Below are 17633 nucleotides of genomic sequence, written 5' to 3' on the forward strand. Positions count from 1 at the left end.
AAGATGGACTATAACGAGTGATGTGTAGTATTTGCAAATGTGGTCATGAATGTTGGATATTATTTTGAGACACTGATCATCTGCCAGGTTGGCTCATTATAAACATCTATCTTCCATGTTTTGATCATGGATGAGGTGCTATACCTGGTATGTATTACTGAGATCTGGGTGAAGGACAAGTCCTGGCTCGCCTCCTGAACACAGTACGCACACTCTCTGCTTGAGGATATCTGAAAGCAGGGGTGGCATGTTCCATTTAGCCACTTGAGGCAAAACAAGAAGTGCTGCCCTGCAGCTGCCGCCGCCATCGCCACCATACCATAATAGTTGTTTATCAGACAAGGAAATGGGGGCGGAGGTGGGCAGGGAAGAATCAAAAGTGTTTGGGATGTCCATGCTACAATTGAAGTTGGGAAGAGGTAAATGGATGGGGGATGGGGGTGGTGGAGGAATTGTTTGTTCCTGTATACAATCAGAAACTTTTCAATAAAATGTTAGCCATGACAGCAAGATCAGCAGCAACAGCAGCAACAACAACAGGAACACTTCTGCACATGCCACAGTGGTTAGAAAGATTCCATCCTGAATGTTCTTAAAACTGTCATTTTGGTCCACAGTGTTCTTTTGAAATCCCAACTGTGTTACAGAGGCAGGCAGACAGCAAACTCTTTAAACAGTTTTAGATAAAGCTATTTCACACCTACACCCACACCCACACCCACCCACACCCACCCACACCCACACACTAAATAAATAAATATATGCATGATCTAGACTGGTGTGCTGCTGGAAGCTCACTCTTGCCCTGCCCCTATGTCTAAACATCGTGTTCAATCCTGATTTAAGAGGAGCGGGATGGAGAGAGGTGGAAAAGACTCAGTGCCCAGAGAGACTAGAGGTCTAAGGTCTGCCTTGAAGTGTAGCCTTTCCCAGGTGCTTCTTACCAGGGTGAAGTGAGTAGCTGCTATTTATCTTTGAGGCAGACCCAGAGGAATGATTTAAGTCAAGCCTCCAAGAAAACGTATGAGAGGGAGCAGTTCTGTGACACAGGCATACACTTAACTGCAACTGTAAAAAGCTTGCTCACTCAGGCACGTAGTGCCAAACAAAGAAGTCGGCTTTGTGAAATGACTCCCGAGTTTTCATCTTCCCTCGAGTGAGCACGAGACCCAGAACTCTTCTGGTAGAAAATGCTTAAAGCATGTGCTAAGTCTCTCAAAACCATGAAATAGGCTTAGATGATGTGAAATCTGAAATCAAAGAAAATATACTTCCAATGCATACTAGTTGCCTTCCTGATTCTGATCGATTAAGACACACTGCCACCACTGTTTCAATATATTATCTGAAAAAAGCAAGAAGCTAGAAATGCGTTTTTAAAAATTAATGCTGAGAACTTCTTGCCACTAATAGGAATCTACAGATTTATACAAAGTTACTTGGGGAGGGTGCCCATTTACAAGATTAATGCTGCTTTCTTTTTATTTTTGGTAATTTTGCTTTAAATGCACAGCTCTACCTTCTTAAGTCAAGGAATCTGTTAATTAGGATATTGTCACCTGAGACATCTGTTTTGGTGCATTAACATTGATTAGATTATCTTTGATGCACTGAGAATTGCTATTCCCAATTTACAGATGAGGAAAATGAGTGACAGAGAGGTTAAACAGCTTATCCAAGGTCACAGAAATAGTAGGCACAATCCAGCTGCATGTTCTTTTCATATCTAACTATATAAATAAGTGAGCCTTAAAAAATGCTGCTTCTTTTTTTACTGGATTTTTGAGCAGTCTGTTGCAGAACTCTGAAAAAAACAGTCAGGTGCCCAGGCTGTCTGTGCAGTGCTTTTGGAACAAGTCTGTGTTTTCTGTCTGAAAACTTAACAGAAGCAAGAAAGCACTTCCTAAACGTGGCACTGTAGCAAGTAATTTTGGGGGGGAGGGGAGATATTCCTTATTCCCACAGGAAACCCCCCACAGTGGATCTTTCTATTGGCCTTGCTCTATTCAGGGGAAAAAAACCAACAACTTTGGAAAAATCAATCTGCTTTCTTTTGTAACCCTGTATGCTTCTTTCTTCCTTGCCCACAGTCTGCCTTCAACATCTATTCTCTTTGGTCTGCAGTTTTAAGGCAGTGACTGATCCCAGAACTGCCCAGGTTGCTTGTTAGTTAAATAACCTGTGCCTTTGCCTTACAGAGTGGTCAGTGGATCTTAGATAGTTCTCCTGTATAGCAAGCAAATTCATTACTTTTCTAATCAGTAATAGCGCTAAACTGTCTCTCAGGCCATGATGTAGATTGGCAAGATCCCCTCCTGCTGAAAACATGCTTGAAAAAAATTGAGTGAAAGGAAAGAAAGCTCAGCAAAAAATATTGCTCAGGAAGAAAATCCAAGGGGAAAAAAATCATTAGGAAAGGAATTACATGCCTGGACACGTACTATGTGCAGAGACAAACCTGTATAATGCAGATTTTTGTGCTTTTGGAGACTGGATAGTTTCATACGGCAGTAGAAAATCTCTGCTGTTGTAAAACATGAACCCCAGACTTTCTGGCATGCTTTGCATAGCCAAGATATAGTATAAATATCACTGATAGGAATAGACAAAGTTGTGAATTCCATTTTGTCTTAGTTCCTCATTTCCCCGATCTTACATTCAGTTCTCTGCATTTCTGCAGCAATATGAAAATTTTAAAATAAATTATATTCATGAAAATCTAGCATTTTCAAATGCACTCATTTTTGTATGCACTTTTGACTAATCTACACATTTCTGTGGGTAATTTCTACTAATACAATGCATTTTTGTTCGGTTTTTCACTGATACATGCATTCTTAGAAACACTTTCCCTAATATATGTACTTTGAGGTTTGGGCTGAATTACTTTATGCTGCAGGATAGGGAGAGCTATTGAGATGGCCTGCACTTATGAAATATGATGGATTTCTTAATGTTGTGTGTGTGTGGAGGGGGGGAATTCTCAGCTGGCAAGGCTGCAACTCCTGCCAAGTCTCTTGTCAAATTGTGAGATGGTGAGATTCATAGATTTTTAGAGTTGGAAGGGATCATGAGGGTCATCTAGCCCAACCTCTGAAATCCTGGAAACTTTTGCATAAATGCATGAGTGCCCACACTGTTGCTGTGAAGAACATAGGTCAACTTGGTGCTGTAGTGACACCTGCCTGCCATGAAACAGGAGGATCAACGGCTAGAGCACAGGTGGTCTAAATCTTGGTCTGAACCTGACTGAACACATGTGAGGTCACATTCCCACACCTACATGGCTGCAAGGGGCTGTCTGGCATTGTTTTTGTTGTCTGGCCAAGAAGACAGTGCTCTGACACTCTTGGCAACACTGACACCTGTCTTGTGCTTTCTAGGCACAGGTCAGAGAGGAAAACCCTATTGCCATTTGCTCTGATTCAGTGCTAAACTGCAGGAAAGCATTGGGTCAAACAGAAGTGTGGCTAAGCCCTGAGCCTCGTCTAAAGGAATCAGAAGTTAGGGGACACTATTTCATCTTGTAGCAGTGAATTCCATACAATGATTCTATGTGGTGCGAAGAAGCCTTTGCTTCTGCCTGTCCCAAATCTATTTAAGTATATAAGAAAAGCTCTGCGGGAATCATTCAAATTGCCCATCTAGTCCAGCACCCTTTACTCACGGTGGCCAACCAGATGCCAAATTCTAGAATTATGAGAGGAGGAGAAAACTCCACATAAAGGCCTTCAGCTTGTAGATCGAAGATCAACCCTTGCTTAAGCATACCACATGAAATCTACTTTTTAAATTACTTACTATGTATGTATATGGTAGTAGGGCTACTGATGCAGCCCAGTTGTGAGTTCCAATATATCACCAGAAGACCCCCAGTTTACACAGGGTGAAGCAGTAATGATAGCATTAATTCTCTTTGAACATCTACATGAGGGCATATAGCACAGTATAGGAATGCTGTCAACAAAGCCTTTATTATAGATTAAACTCTATTAGTTTTCACTACTTGTAAGGATTCTACCATCCTGAACAGGAAACCACATGGCCTGTCTTCAGGAATATTTGTGAGCTTGCTTGCCATAAGGTACCAAAAGACATCAAGAATAATTTAAGGGTGCACCACATATGACTCCTGTAGTCCTTATCACTTTTGTGCCACTATATTTGATCCATTGTGCTAAACATAGAAGCTTTTAAAGTTTACCTTGTTAAACTCCTCAGCTAATTAGGTCAGAGGGCATGATTTCAGCAGCTGCAGAAAGCATGCAAATGGAGCAATAAATAAGGAAACCCATAATTAATGTCTTTTAAACAAATTGGCAAGAGTTGCATAAATGTCAATCGGGGGTGATATGGAGAATGCATTTCTGGGAAGTGATTATTTTATTGAAAGAAGTGAGAGATGAAAACTAAATAATGACATTTCCTCTTAAGGACATTTATTTCCTGCACATCCACTTTGTTAGGTGCTATGCAAGTATGAAGAAGCAGCGATCTCTTTAGCTCTGTAGCTGTCCTGTTCTGCAAAATTTAAAGCCCATTAATAACCATCACCTGTTTTGCAGGTGTAGTGAAAAAGAGAGATTTTGCCAGGTGCTGCTGAAAGGTGAACTTGAAGCTTGTGAAGGAGCACTTTTCATTTTAATTAATTCTGCACGCGAAGCTTCCACCAATATTAATCTCCTTTGACCAACATGGTTAATTAATTATCCTAAGTGTTTGTAAACAGATTTTCTACATACTCCTTCTCCAACTGTTGCATGCTGACCTCTTTGATGATGTGTGGCTCTAATAGTGGAGACATAAAGAACAGCAGAGATGCTGCCAACAGGGGCTTCCAACTAAAAGCAGAGCATCCACTGGGTTGCATAAAACATAGCTTGACTGACTGAACAGGGTACTCAGGATGAGTGAGGCAATGAATAAAGTTACTTGGGGGTGCTTCTTGTTATTCCTTTTGCACATATTAAGATCAACACAAATGGATTTTTGCAAACTGAACCAGTCTGGTGAGTGATTTAGCACATGCCCAGTTGCTGTTGTTCGTTCCAGTTCAGTCATCTCATCTAGAGATTTCCAGTGGGTGATAACAATTGATTTAGACAGATTGAACAATTAGAAGACCAGTTCAATGTGTGCAAGTGCATGAATTGAGTCAAGCATATATAAAAATGTTGTGGGAACCTGCTTTCTTTGCGAAGGCCCCAAAGTTCCAGGTCCATAGGAATCTTATGCTGTATTACGCCAAGTCAGAACGTTGGTCCATGTAGCTCATTATTGTCTGTACACCGAAATGCAGGGGCTCTCAAGGGTTTCAGACAGGGGACATTCCCAGCTGTACTTCCCTAAACAGGAGGTTTACAGGTTTACAAGGGTGACTTCCAAAAACTGCACAGGGAGTTACCACTTAGAAGGTGAGCTGGTGCAGTGTGAAAGCCATGACTGTAACAATGTGCTTACTGCTAGCTCAAAATCTGCAGGGATTCCAGAATGCTTTCCTTTTGTTTGTACAACCTTTCAGAATTATCATTGTTGTTTTAATTGGAAGCCTTAGCTTTTAATTACTTTGCCTTGAAAAATGTGACTTTTAAATTCTGTTAGTAATAGTGCCATCTTTGTAACACATTGCACCCTCCAAATTGCATATAATATTGAATGCTACTTTGGATATTTCCTCCCTTCCACAGTGCCTCCCCCCTCAGATCTTTCCCCTGTTTTTATAAGAGTCAATCATGCATGTTCACATCCATGCAAATACATTATCCATCTCAAAAACGAAAGGGGATCCTCTCTTCCGATCCAGTTCTCTGAGGGAGGAGTTTTTCACATGATATCTATAGCCTACATTTAGAGACTCGAATCTGCCTGTTAGAAATGCTAAAGTGTTCTTTTAAATACAAAATGTTAACTTGTGTCAGTGGTATTTACTGTACCTGGTCCAACACACACATACAACTTTCCCTCTACTTTGGGCAATTGATATGAGGCTTATTGGAATAGAATGATTTTTTCATATTTCATTACTCCTCTCATAGGCATGCAAACAGATTGTCAGGTTGTAGAATGCTGTGTTTGCTGCACTCATGTCCTTGCTATGCTTTTCTCATCTAAAATGATGTGATGTCCGATATACCCTAAAAAGAAAGGAAAGGTCTCTCACACCAAGATCCTCAGTAGTGAGCCCTACTCAGTTCCAAGTCACTTATTTCTAAGTAAGCATACGTAGGATTGTAACCATGCAGTCAGAACCTCTTTGCCTAATAATACTTATTTCTGGGTTCCTTCAGTTGATAGTTTGCTGTCGACAGGTGACTGGATGCTGCCTTAATCATTTAAACTCTGATACCTCATTAAGACACAGAAATGCTCTTTAAATGTTCACTCAGCCATCTGGAGGTACTTGCTTGATGTCTTGAAGGGATTGTAGCCACACAAAGTTCCTTGTTTGTAGTGTGTCAGCTTGCACACACTGCCATATTTGCCAAAAGCTGTTAGCACAGACTCTGAGACCCTTTGTACTGCAGATTGAAGCATCCCCTGTCATGTGAAGCATTTAACTGTTGTGGTTTTCCACTATATGTTTGCTTGTCCTTGAACATATCCCATGTGGTTTTGTAGAACATCTATATGACCCAACTATATGGTCAGGGCTAAGGGAGTCTTACCAGCCCCACCACCTAAAACTGGGTGCTGTTGTTGTGAAAGAGACCGATAGGGGCTTCCTGTTGCCCCTGTGGTTAAATGTTTAGATGCACCTACCACCCATGTGGGATTCTGTAATGGAGGTTTGTGCACATGAAAGCCCATCAAAGTGTTTAAACTTTCCATCAGCAACTGAAGGTTTTAGCAGCGTTTTACTTAGCATCACCTCCATACGTTTTGCAACACATTCCACACTGCACACATATGCCAAGATGAGTTTCTAGGCTTCTAAACAAACCCAAAATTCATAACACTACAATGTATTTTATTGCCTACTCAGGAGAATGTCGGACCCACCTATCATAATTCTTGTAATACCTATGGATTTGACTGTTCAAGTCCTCTGTAAACCCTTTGGGATCATGAGTAAGCAGGTCACCTATGCCTGTAAATGACTTTTATTCCTTTCTTGAAATAACTTGTTTACTAAGCCCACATTGGATTCTCTCTCTCTTTTTAAAACCTTAATTTGATATTATTTTTTTAAAAGGAGCAATAAATATTTAATGATCTGGGTGCTGTTAAATTCAGAATACCCAAAAATCCTTGATTATACTGACGTAACCTTTGACATCCAAAGAGGCTATAATAAGTGCTTTTGTCCAGTGATTCTAAAACATCAGATGCAATAGTAGAAGAGGGTGAACTGACAGGCATGAGGAATTAAAGCCCACAAAGCAGGTAAAGAGTGAGGAGCCAAAGTTCACTTTAGTCTTCCACCCACACTGCTCCCGTATTCACCTTGCCTTGACCAAAACCCAGTGGGTGGAGGTTGAGGGAGCCACAGCCACAAAATATAGGGGAGTTTGCTCAGCCTGTGCCCTCTTGTCTCATATCTGCTAACCAAGGCAGTAATTAGTGTCAATGGTGATGGAAATAATGGGCACAAAGGCAGGACTTTTCATGTCTGAAAGCATCATTGATAGGTATTCTGGACTTTCTGTGGGGAATATTGCACCTCAAGGAGCATTAGTCCTAAAAATGTCAACTTGTGAATGGATCAGAACCAATTTCAAAGAAATATTTTTCTATATCTAGTACTCAACGTAGAAAACACAGTAATGCCAAGTTCCCAGGAAATAACTTTGGGTATTAATGGAAGATCAAGGTTCATAATGTCATACACAGTAGCACAAAAATAAGCTTATTTAAGCTTCCTGTTAAAACATCGTCACATGTTGCAGAAAACTGAACAATATATTCTTTTTTTACATTTTTGTAGCAAAATCTTAAATGGGTGTTTATTAAAGGTATAATAGGTATAATAATAATAATAATTCAGCCAGGGAACATGGAAAACCTTTATCTTTGCAATGTGGTGTTAGCTGTGGTAACATCCCATTCAAGTACTTCACATAGAAACAGGGGTTACATTCCTCTTAAAGTCAGCATTGAGCTTTGCTCCTGGATGTCCAGGGAGCAGTGCCACCATGACCAGGAATCTTCTTAAAAGCTTCAAGCTAATCTGCAGCTGTTCCCTTTTCTGGAGAAACTAGGCATGGCCATTTATCCATGTGCCCTAGTTTCTCCCAGGTTAGATTATTGTAATGTACACTACCTTTGAAGATGGTTGAGAAAGCAGCTTCCAGAGTTCTAAATGGAGTTTGCAAGTTAGATCCTATTATTCTGATGTTCCACTGGTTACCAGTTTGTTTCTAAATTCAAGGTGCTGACTTTAACGTTTCAGGCCCTGAATGGTCTAAGACGGGGGAATCTCAATAATCACCTACTCCCATATGAACCTGATCAAAGCACTGAGATCTACTTCTGAGCCCTGTTCCAAGCCTTCTTGTTGTTGGACTTGGGCATAAGAGACAGAGCTCTTTTTGTGTGACACCTTCCTGAGGGTTGTGCATGTGTGTTTGGCCCTGTCGCTGCTTGTCTTTTGAGAAACAACTGAGGCCTTTTGTTTCAGTGGGTTTTAATGGGATGCTGCTGCTGCTTCATTAAGACTGGCTTCATTTTTGGATCAGGGATTAGTGCGTAGTTTTAAAATTAATTAATCCAGACATTCAGTTTCCATGTATTTCTACAAAGTTCAGCTGACCACGTGGACTGTAATTTGGGGTGATGGTTTTAGCAATGATCTCTTTCTGTTTTTCCATTGCTTCAGGTGGGATGGTGGAAGGACAAGCGTCTCAAGATGAAGTATTATGTGTGGCCACGTTCTGAGCTTTACCCTGACAGTGAGGAGCGTGCGGATGACCATCTCAGCATAGTGACCCTAGAAGAAGCACCGTTTGTCATTGTGGAAAATGTGGACCCCCTAAGCGGTACCTGTATGAGAAACACTGTCCCATGCCAAAAAAGAAATGTGACAGAGTAAGTGCCAGCAGGATCTTTCTCCAGCTGATTCCTCCTAGCATGTTTCTCTCCACAGCAGCAAAGCCAGCTGGACCGTCTCAGGCTGGCTTTGTTGCCACTTGCCACTAACTCCACGTTCCAATCAGCTTGGCTCATTCAGCAAAACATCAAGCAGAGTTTTCAGCTAGGGATGTAATGGAGAATGAAAGAGAGAGTAGCCAAGGAAAGAAGTAGGGGATAACAGTAGGCAATTGTCAACAATTCTAAATTCTAGCACAGATCAAAATTGTCCAAATCACATTTTTGTTGGAAATTAGCACCTTTGTCTAAAAAAAGGAAGAAGATGAAAAAAGGAAAATGACAAGAATATATTTTCAAAATTTCTGCTTATAACATTCAGTTTCTGCTGAGAATGCCACACAAAGTTTGAATTTGGAACTAAACATGGTAATTCTGTGTTTTTCAAGGATCATATGGAATTTCTCAAGATTAAATCCACTTTCTGAGTGCAGCATGATGGAAAAATGGGCCATATGTTTTTGTTTTTAGTTTTAAAATATCATTTATCAGTTACACTTAATCACTTTTTGTTGTGGCTGTTTAGCAACAAGACGGATGAGGAGACTGCGTACACCAAGAAATGTTGCAAGGGGTTTTGTATTGATATTCTCAAGAAAATCTCCAAGTTTGTCAAGTTCACCTATGATCTTTACTTGGTAACCAATGGTAAACATGGGAAGAAGATCAATGGAACATGGAATGGAATGATAGGCGAGGTAAGCCATGAAAGGTACCTGCTTTTACTTACAGGCTCACCAACAGACTGAATGAATAATTTCCCCCCTATGGCCAGATGATACTTGTTCTTGGGGTAGAAATTAATTGAGTCATGCTTTCCAAATCTGTGTAGCAATTTGAATTTTGCCATTGGGAGAAATTATCATCTTGGAATTATCATCAAGCAAATTTGTGAAGTTACATGATATTTACATGGTTTTTTTAAAATATAAAAGCAAATGTAAGAAAAAATATTTTCTGGAACAAGCAGGAAACGAAGAGCAATAGAAATAATGTTGTTTTCTGCTGCTTGTGGTCCATTTACTGCCAGAGTATTTCTCAGCATGTGTTTGATGGAGGAGGTGATGTGAGGTATGACAATAACACAAAAGGAAACACCAGTATATACAACTGTAAAGTTTAAAGGATTTTTGCCATCTTTCTCCAAGTCTCTAAATCTGTGGGCAACAGCTCAATCACAGGGTCAACCCTTGACATCTGCAGGTAGCACTGGGAGACATCCCTGCATGAAACCCTGGAGAGCTGCTGCCAATCAGTGTAGACAGTGTTGAGCTAGATGGTCTAATTCAGCATAAAGCAGCCTCCTATGTTGTTCCTAAATGTACATTGTCTCTGATCCCAACACCCAAAGTGTTTTGCAGGTATGTGTACACATGTTTGTACACAAATACTGAAACCAACCCACAACCAATTGGTTGCCTTAAAAGGGCACACTTGTGGGGAGGGCTGTTGTTTTCCAGGGAAATGGAAAACAAAGATGGTTTTTTTCCTTTCACTGATCTGACCTTCCATTCTGAATGTTCAGATATGATGTGAAGTAATTCTTAGCTAGCCTGCCACTCTTTTTCTCCTCTCTTATAGCACAATGTGCCACCTTCATCCTACTTTCTTTTTCCTTTATCTTCCCCAGTTCCCATTTCCAAATGTGATGTCAACACCATTTGCCCTTGCTTTCTCCCTTCCTGCCTCATATATACAAAACCTTATGAATGTGTGGCAGCCTGTCGCTGTTTTAACTTACCCGAAAGCATCCTTTATTCTTGAACAGGTTCCAGCTCCTGAATGCTAGACACTAGTCTCTGCATTAACTATTTTTCTGTCTCCTTGTCTCAGGTGGTTGACAAACGTGCCTATATGGCTGTGGGATCCCTCACCATAAATGCAGAACGCTCAGAAGTGGTAGACTTTTCTGTACCCTTCATTGAGACAGGCATTAGTGTAATGGTGTCACGAAGCAATGGGACTGTCTCACCTTCTGCCTTTTTAGGTAAAGTTTTTTAAATTATATATATTTTTTGAGGCGAAGTGCAGGGGAAAATATTTTAAGAAAAACAACCAGAATGTTTGCTGTTCTTTTTCTAATTTAAAAAACAAACAGCACACACACACTGCTTGAAAGAAACATTATACACTCTGAAGTTCAATCCTGAACTAGATTTCAGAACCAGGTTCTAGATGTGAAAACGAGAATACTAACAACAACTTCAGAAATATTGGTCCCAGGTTCCAGAACTAGAAGTTTAATTATGTTCAAATACATTTCTTCAGCTTTGCTTCCCAAAGCCTGGAGTTGACCTATGACAATCATTTGGCATCCCAGCAGTATGACATGCAGACGTTCAGAAGAAGCTTTTCCTATCACTTTGCCTTATACCCAAAGAAGTGAAGGCAGAGTCTCTTTCTTGCTTTCTTTTTTGAAGTTTATAAGCCTTTTTTGCGTGCAAAGCCCTCAAAGCACCATAAAACTTTAAAAAATCAAATGAAATCACAATAGCAGCAGAGAAAATATACTGACAAAAAAAGCTAGATACTAATTCTTAACTGGCTAGTTCATTTCCATTCTGAGGATCTACATCAATATGGCGCTCTGTGCCAGTCTACAGAAAGGGAAAGGACTAGGCTGGCTTTCTGGGGCAGAGAATTCCAGAGCCTGGGTTAAACCAGGCTGAGAGTCAAAGCAAAGTGAATAACAATGGAGTCACATGCTCCAGACAACAGGATCCCAACATCAGCCTGAAAGCAGTATTTTGAACACATTTCAAAGCCAGAACCACTAGAACATATTGCAAAGTACTGCAATTGCATATTACCACCTCTCCCCATACTAGCCCACCCAGAGCCTGCAAGAAAGGCCTGAGGCCCTTCTTCGTGTGAGGTCTGGGGGGTGACAATACAAGAACTGGCCTTTTCTGCAGTAGTTTCTCGCTTGTGGAATGCTCTCTCCAGGGAAGCTCACCTGACACCTTCATTATATACCGTAAGGTGCTGGCAAAAACTCACTTCTGTGTAAGTTCTGTACCTGAAAGCAACTGCCGTTTAGAATAACAGTAACTGTATAGAAACAGTAACCAAATCAGTTCTGGGTGGAATTTAATGATGGGCTCTTCCAATCTTTCCACCCACATAATCATTTCTGCCTGCCAGATGGAACAATACCAGCTCTCCTCCCTAGGGGGCAGCGTGAGGAGATGAGGGGGAAAGGCCCTTTCCATAAGAAGAAGTCCTTGCACTTGGCTTCCACTGATGGGGCTGGCCTGTATTTTGGGGTAGGATAGAAAAGTACCTAATTTTTTTCTGTCTTTTTCTCTATAGAGCCATTCAGTGCTGATGTATGGGTGATGATGTTTGTAATGCTGCTTATAATCTCTGCGGTGGCGGTCTTTGTCTTTGAGTACTTCAGCCCTGTGGGATACAACCGGTGTCTGGCTGATGGCAGAGGTAAGGAGACATATCTCTCAACATGCAACGATTATGGTCTTGCTTGTTTAGCTTGGCTTCATTTTATCTCCTCCTGCATATATGTCAACCATTTACAGATTTTGTATTTTCTCTGGGTAAACAAGGAAAGAAGTTGAATCAATAGATTCACAAACAGCAGAAAATTTAAATGGATCTCTTTGGGTGATTGGGCATTTGCATGGCTCACAATACAGAGCCACTAATTTCCAGCTGACCTGAAATTATCTGCCTGACCCTATGTGTGTTTGCTCATAATTTCTCCAAAGTAAACATGCTACTTTGTTAAACTGAAATATATATTCCCTTGGACAACTGTTCACATTTGAATTGGTACTCAGCAAATGTGCAAAATTTTGCAAATTTTGTCATGCATATGAATTTTAACGTAATAAATTTGCAACCCTTGATTGCTTTTCCTACTTTGGTTCTGCTTGCCTTGGCTGTATAACTGGAAATTTACATGACGACAATGATGATGATGATATTACAAAGCTATGTAATGTTACATTCATCTATCTCTCATTACACTAATTGCATTAATGGAATTATTTCCTTTCAGAGATTCACCCAAAGTGCCTAATGGAGAACCTCTGCACATTAACCCCTTGCAAATTAATTCACATCTAGATTGTGTGTCAGAAGAAGGACAGGGATAGGGAAGTTACAGCAATCTAGGGGTCCTTGAAGCAGCAGAAACGACAAACGATCTCCACTGTCATACTCTACTGCCTCCATAAATTTGAGACATATTAACCATTAATTTAATATCCTCGGGTGGGTGGGGGATGTAGATGGAGTAGTTGTGGGGGGACAGGGAGCAAAAGATGCAAAGCTGTCTGATTAGAGAGTTGATTTATGAGTGAAGGGCAAAGGCAGAATACAGAAAATAAGTGAAAGCACTTGGATGCTGGTAAGATACTGGTATATTCCCTTGGCTTCGTTGAGCTGTGAAATGGCCCCCTACGTAAGACCTTCTGGTTTACCCACAGGCTGAAAATATGAAGATGCTTGAACTGAGATATTTGTGTGAAAATCGTTTTACCCGCTTCTCAAATTTGCCCTGAACGTATCTATGCCACCAAGTTTCTGAGCCCTGAAGAAAAGATATTTTGAAATGGAAATTTAGTCAGAGCTTTATGTATAGTCATGCCAAAGGGAGCTGTTGTCCACAAGCTGTGGACAGCATGCATGGACCAATGCACATATCTAAGGAGATGTATGCAGAGTTGTGAATATTCATGAAGATGCTCATGCTGAAATTTCTGTATACACACCATGCACATATTTTTAGTACAGGTAGCAGAACAGATGTGAATGGTGAATAGCTTGAATGAATTATTTGGGGCAAAACTGGATTCTATATGTGAAATGATGACATACATTGTTATGAGAAACACGCATTGCACAAGGCCAATATGGATATGTTCATGTATGTTTTTTCTGGATACCAAATGCTACACAGAGTTCACTGTGTGTTTGCAGCTGTTTGCATAGTCCACATGATGTTAGCCCATGCAACTCAATGGGATTTACTTCTGTGTAGTCATTGAGGATGATTGTCATATCTTAATTGTTGAGGTATCCTGAAAAGGTACTCTTGCTTTATAAATCTGTGGTGATTCTGGAAGAAGCAGCAGCAAATATAGACCATGCAAAACTGAAAATATGCAATGTTCAACAATGTTTCTTTGCAATTATGCAGTGGAGCTAGTTTAAAGTTTTATTTTATTTATCCATTTTCCCTTTAAAAGTTTCCTTTAAAAGTTCCTTACTCGCTTCCTCAAATTTTAAAAATGCAAATTATAAACATCAATACAGAGATAAATTAATTTGCATGCAAAAATAAATGTTGATGAAATGCTTCACTGTTAAGTATTCAAAAAGCCAAAAAATGCAAAATGAATGTTTCTCATAATAACTTATCTCATCTGCATTGCATATGCGGGAGCCAGATTTGCCATCAGATACATTCATTCAATTCTTATTGAAAGTCAGCTGGAGTTGTGGCACATAAGCCTGCATTAATAAGCATAACTAATAGACTCTGTGAACTTGGTTTGAGTTAGTTCCATTAAAATGCAGACGGAAAAAGAGCAGCTGTGTGAAGGAACTCTCTTGGCCTTGTACTTCATTGCATGGATGTTTCTAGTTGTTTAGATCACAGTGACCTTGTAGGACTTAAAGAACTTTTGAAAACCTGTGCTCACACTTACTTAACAGAACAACAATAGCTATGATACCAAATGCCACAATTTGTTATAGAGCTAGAGGCGTCATGAAATTTCTGTTCTACTCATGGGAGTGCTCCTGAATGTCTAAAACTCGTGACGTGAAAAAGATTTATGTGTGCCTCTGGTTGCAAGTCATACATAAGTATGCCAAGACTCAGAGTGCAGCACTGCATACTTTCATCTTACGGGGAGGCACCTGTATCACTTCCTCCCGGTTGCAGTTTAGGTTGCAGGAGTAGCTTGCGGAGTTAGTTGCTTCAGTGACTCTATTTACGATAATGTTTGGATAAAAAAAATGCATGCATGTATTGTTAAGGCAGATGGCATTTTGTTATACCTCACTCTTCATTTGAGGTACTCAAAATGACCTTTTAGCTTCACAGCAACCAGAAGATGATGACTAGGTGAGTTGCCCAAGGTCACCCACTGAGCTGAGCAGCCAAGGGTAGATTTGTTTCTGGGTTTCCCACAGAACGTTAGGGTCCTTTCACTCAATTATTTTGTGGGATTCAGGCATATTTATTTAAGACACTTTTCTGCTGCAGGACTGTCACATTTCCCCTGTGTTCCACCTACAGCATTTTGTGGATGGGAAATGCAAATTGTTGTCCTTTGTGCAGAATGTGGCTGCTGGAATTCCATTGTACCCACCTAAATGTCAGTGTCACAACAAATACCCCACCCTCACTCATTTACTATGTTAACACAATTTTCTATACTTTTTAAAGTTCAGCTTTTAGAGTTGTGCTTTCTTGGGGACTGTTTTTATTTTTTGTTAGAGGATCATTCAATCCCTAGTACACTCATGTAGCCCTCAAAAGACAACAGGTGAACATCAGCAATGCCAAGTGTTTTTCAATAATTTTTATTATTTTTGATGTGCTTTCCCTTTCTAGAGTTGGAGAGCACATCCTTTTTGTTTTGTTTTGTTTTAGAGTAGTGAAGAGGAGTTCCCCCACTAGTGAGGCTCTCCCCAAACATGACTGCTTTCTTCAGTTATATGGAGGACTGGGAAGCCTATTGGTTGATAACTGATTGGCTCCGCCATTAAAACTGAAGCCTACCAGCGACCCATCACACTGCCAAAGCATGCTTTGATAACTGGGAACATCCAACAAGGTTCTGCCATCTCCCAACTTCCTCCAGCTGCATGAATTTCCCTTTCTTTCTCTAGTTAGTGTTAACTGCAAGGTTTCATTGCTACATCTGACCTGGCATAAGAACAGTTACCACTGACCATAGTTAGCTTCTAAACCAGAGATTGAAGTAAACTTCTAACCCTGGTTTCAGTCTCTGTTTTAGAAGCCAACTGCTATTTTACCTCTTCAGATTTAACACTGCAATTCTATGGACACTTACCTGGGAGTAGGTCCTGTTGGCGCTTACTTCTGAGCAGACATGGTTAGAATTCTGCTGTAAATTAGTTCATATTAACCAGGAAGAACAGAGAAAGAGAGGAAGAAAAGTGTGTAAATTTATGGGATTCTTCCAATATACCAACCTATGTTTGTGCAATCAGACAAAGTGATGTATAAGAGAAAAGGGTCAGGATTTTGTACTAACTACTTGGAATGACGGACTTTGCCAGTCTGACCACTATTTCTGCTTATGTTTTTGGTCATTTCAGAGCCTGGTGGTCCTTCTTTCACCATTGGCAAAGCTATCTGGTTATTGTGGGGCCTGGTATTCAACAACTCTGTGCCAGTGCAGAATCCCAAGGGAACTACGAGCAAGATCATGGTGTCTGTGTGGGCCTTCTTTGCTGTCATCTTTCTGGCCAGTTACACTGCCAATTTGGCTGCCTTCATGATCCAAGAGGAGTATGTAGACCAGGTGTCTGGGCTGAGCGACAAAAAGGTAATGCATTTGCAACCTCAGAGGGTTGCTTCCTTGTCATGAAAACCTTTTGCTTCTTCTCCGATTTTAATTGAGTGCACCCTGAGCTTGGTTAGCAATAATGCAGCCATAATTTAATTTATGATGTTAGTAATAAATAACATGATAATTCAAATGATAAGAAAACTTTTTAATTTTATTTTGTGTGTGTTTTTTAATTGATTTGTGAATATCTAAACCCAAGTTTCTCAAAGTATAAAGTGAGCATCCCTATGTGTTGGCATCCTATAACTGTATGAACAGTTGCCAGGAGAACTGAAACGACTTCCCTGATAAACCCAGATTTTGTATATATCTTGACTGGGCAAAGAAATAGAATGTGCCTGCTCTCTTCTTAGCAACTGTGAACTAATAAACTAGTGCTCTGCCTCCCATTCCTTCTGCTACCCTTTAATCCACTTGAACTCTGCTTGGGGCAAGTATGACAAATACAACATTTTGTCTTTGGCTGATTTTGTTCTCCTGCTTTCCAGTTTCTGTAGGAATTTCTCACAAGCTGAGAAGTGCTACACAGCAATGCTCTGAGAGGTTATTATTATCTTCCCTGTAAAGAGGAGGAACAGACACTGATATGCTTAAGTCCATGGCAGAAATAGGATTTAAGCACACACACACACCCCATACACAATAGCCCACTCCTATGCATAGTTATATGGAAATCCCTCTATATTCAATTGGCTTTACTCCCAAATAAGTGTGCACAGGATTGCAGCGATAGGTTATATATTTTAGCATGAAGCTTAAGAAAATGGAAGAATATCAGCTAAATAGCTATATTTGGAAGTACTTAGGCTGGAGAGAAAAAATACCCCCATGTGAATTAATGAAGTTACAATGTAGTTGGTAATTTGGGGCTCTGCTGTTATTGGTAAATGAGGGATGGGGATGCAACCCTGAAAGGAAATTTCCCTCACCCGTTTTCTTAATATTTTTTTCTTCCTTGCGCTCATTTCCTGATTTTTT

General features: G+C 40.3%; 1 protein-coding gene across 7 annotated transcripts in view; it reads left to right on the forward strand.

Annotated features, from left to right (window-relative positions):
• GRIN2B (glutamate ionotropic receptor NMDA type subunit 2B) overlaps nt 1-17633 on the forward strand; it is a 275625-nt gene that overhangs the window by 229187 nt on the left and 28805 nt on the right. For all 7 annotated transcript variants that reach the window (XM_083462730.1, XM_083462732.1, XM_083462731.1 and 4 more), the window contains 5 exons: nt 8816-9024; nt 9611-9782; nt 10918-11071; nt 12397-12522; nt 16402-16631. In XM_083462730.1, coding sequence (XP_083318856.1) covers nt 8816-9024; nt 9611-9782; nt 10918-11071; nt 12397-12522; nt 16402-16631 — 891 coding nt within the window. The remainder of the gene's footprint in view (nt 1-8815; nt 9025-9610; nt 9783-10917; nt 11072-12396; nt 12523-16401; nt 16632-17633) is intronic.

This window comes from Podarcis liolepis, assembly GCF_965112155.1.
Source record: "Podarcis liolepis genome assembly, chromosome: 10".
NCBI classification, from domain to species: domain Eukaryota; kingdom Metazoa; phylum Chordata; class Lepidosauria; order Squamata; family Lacertidae; genus Podarcis; species Podarcis liolepis.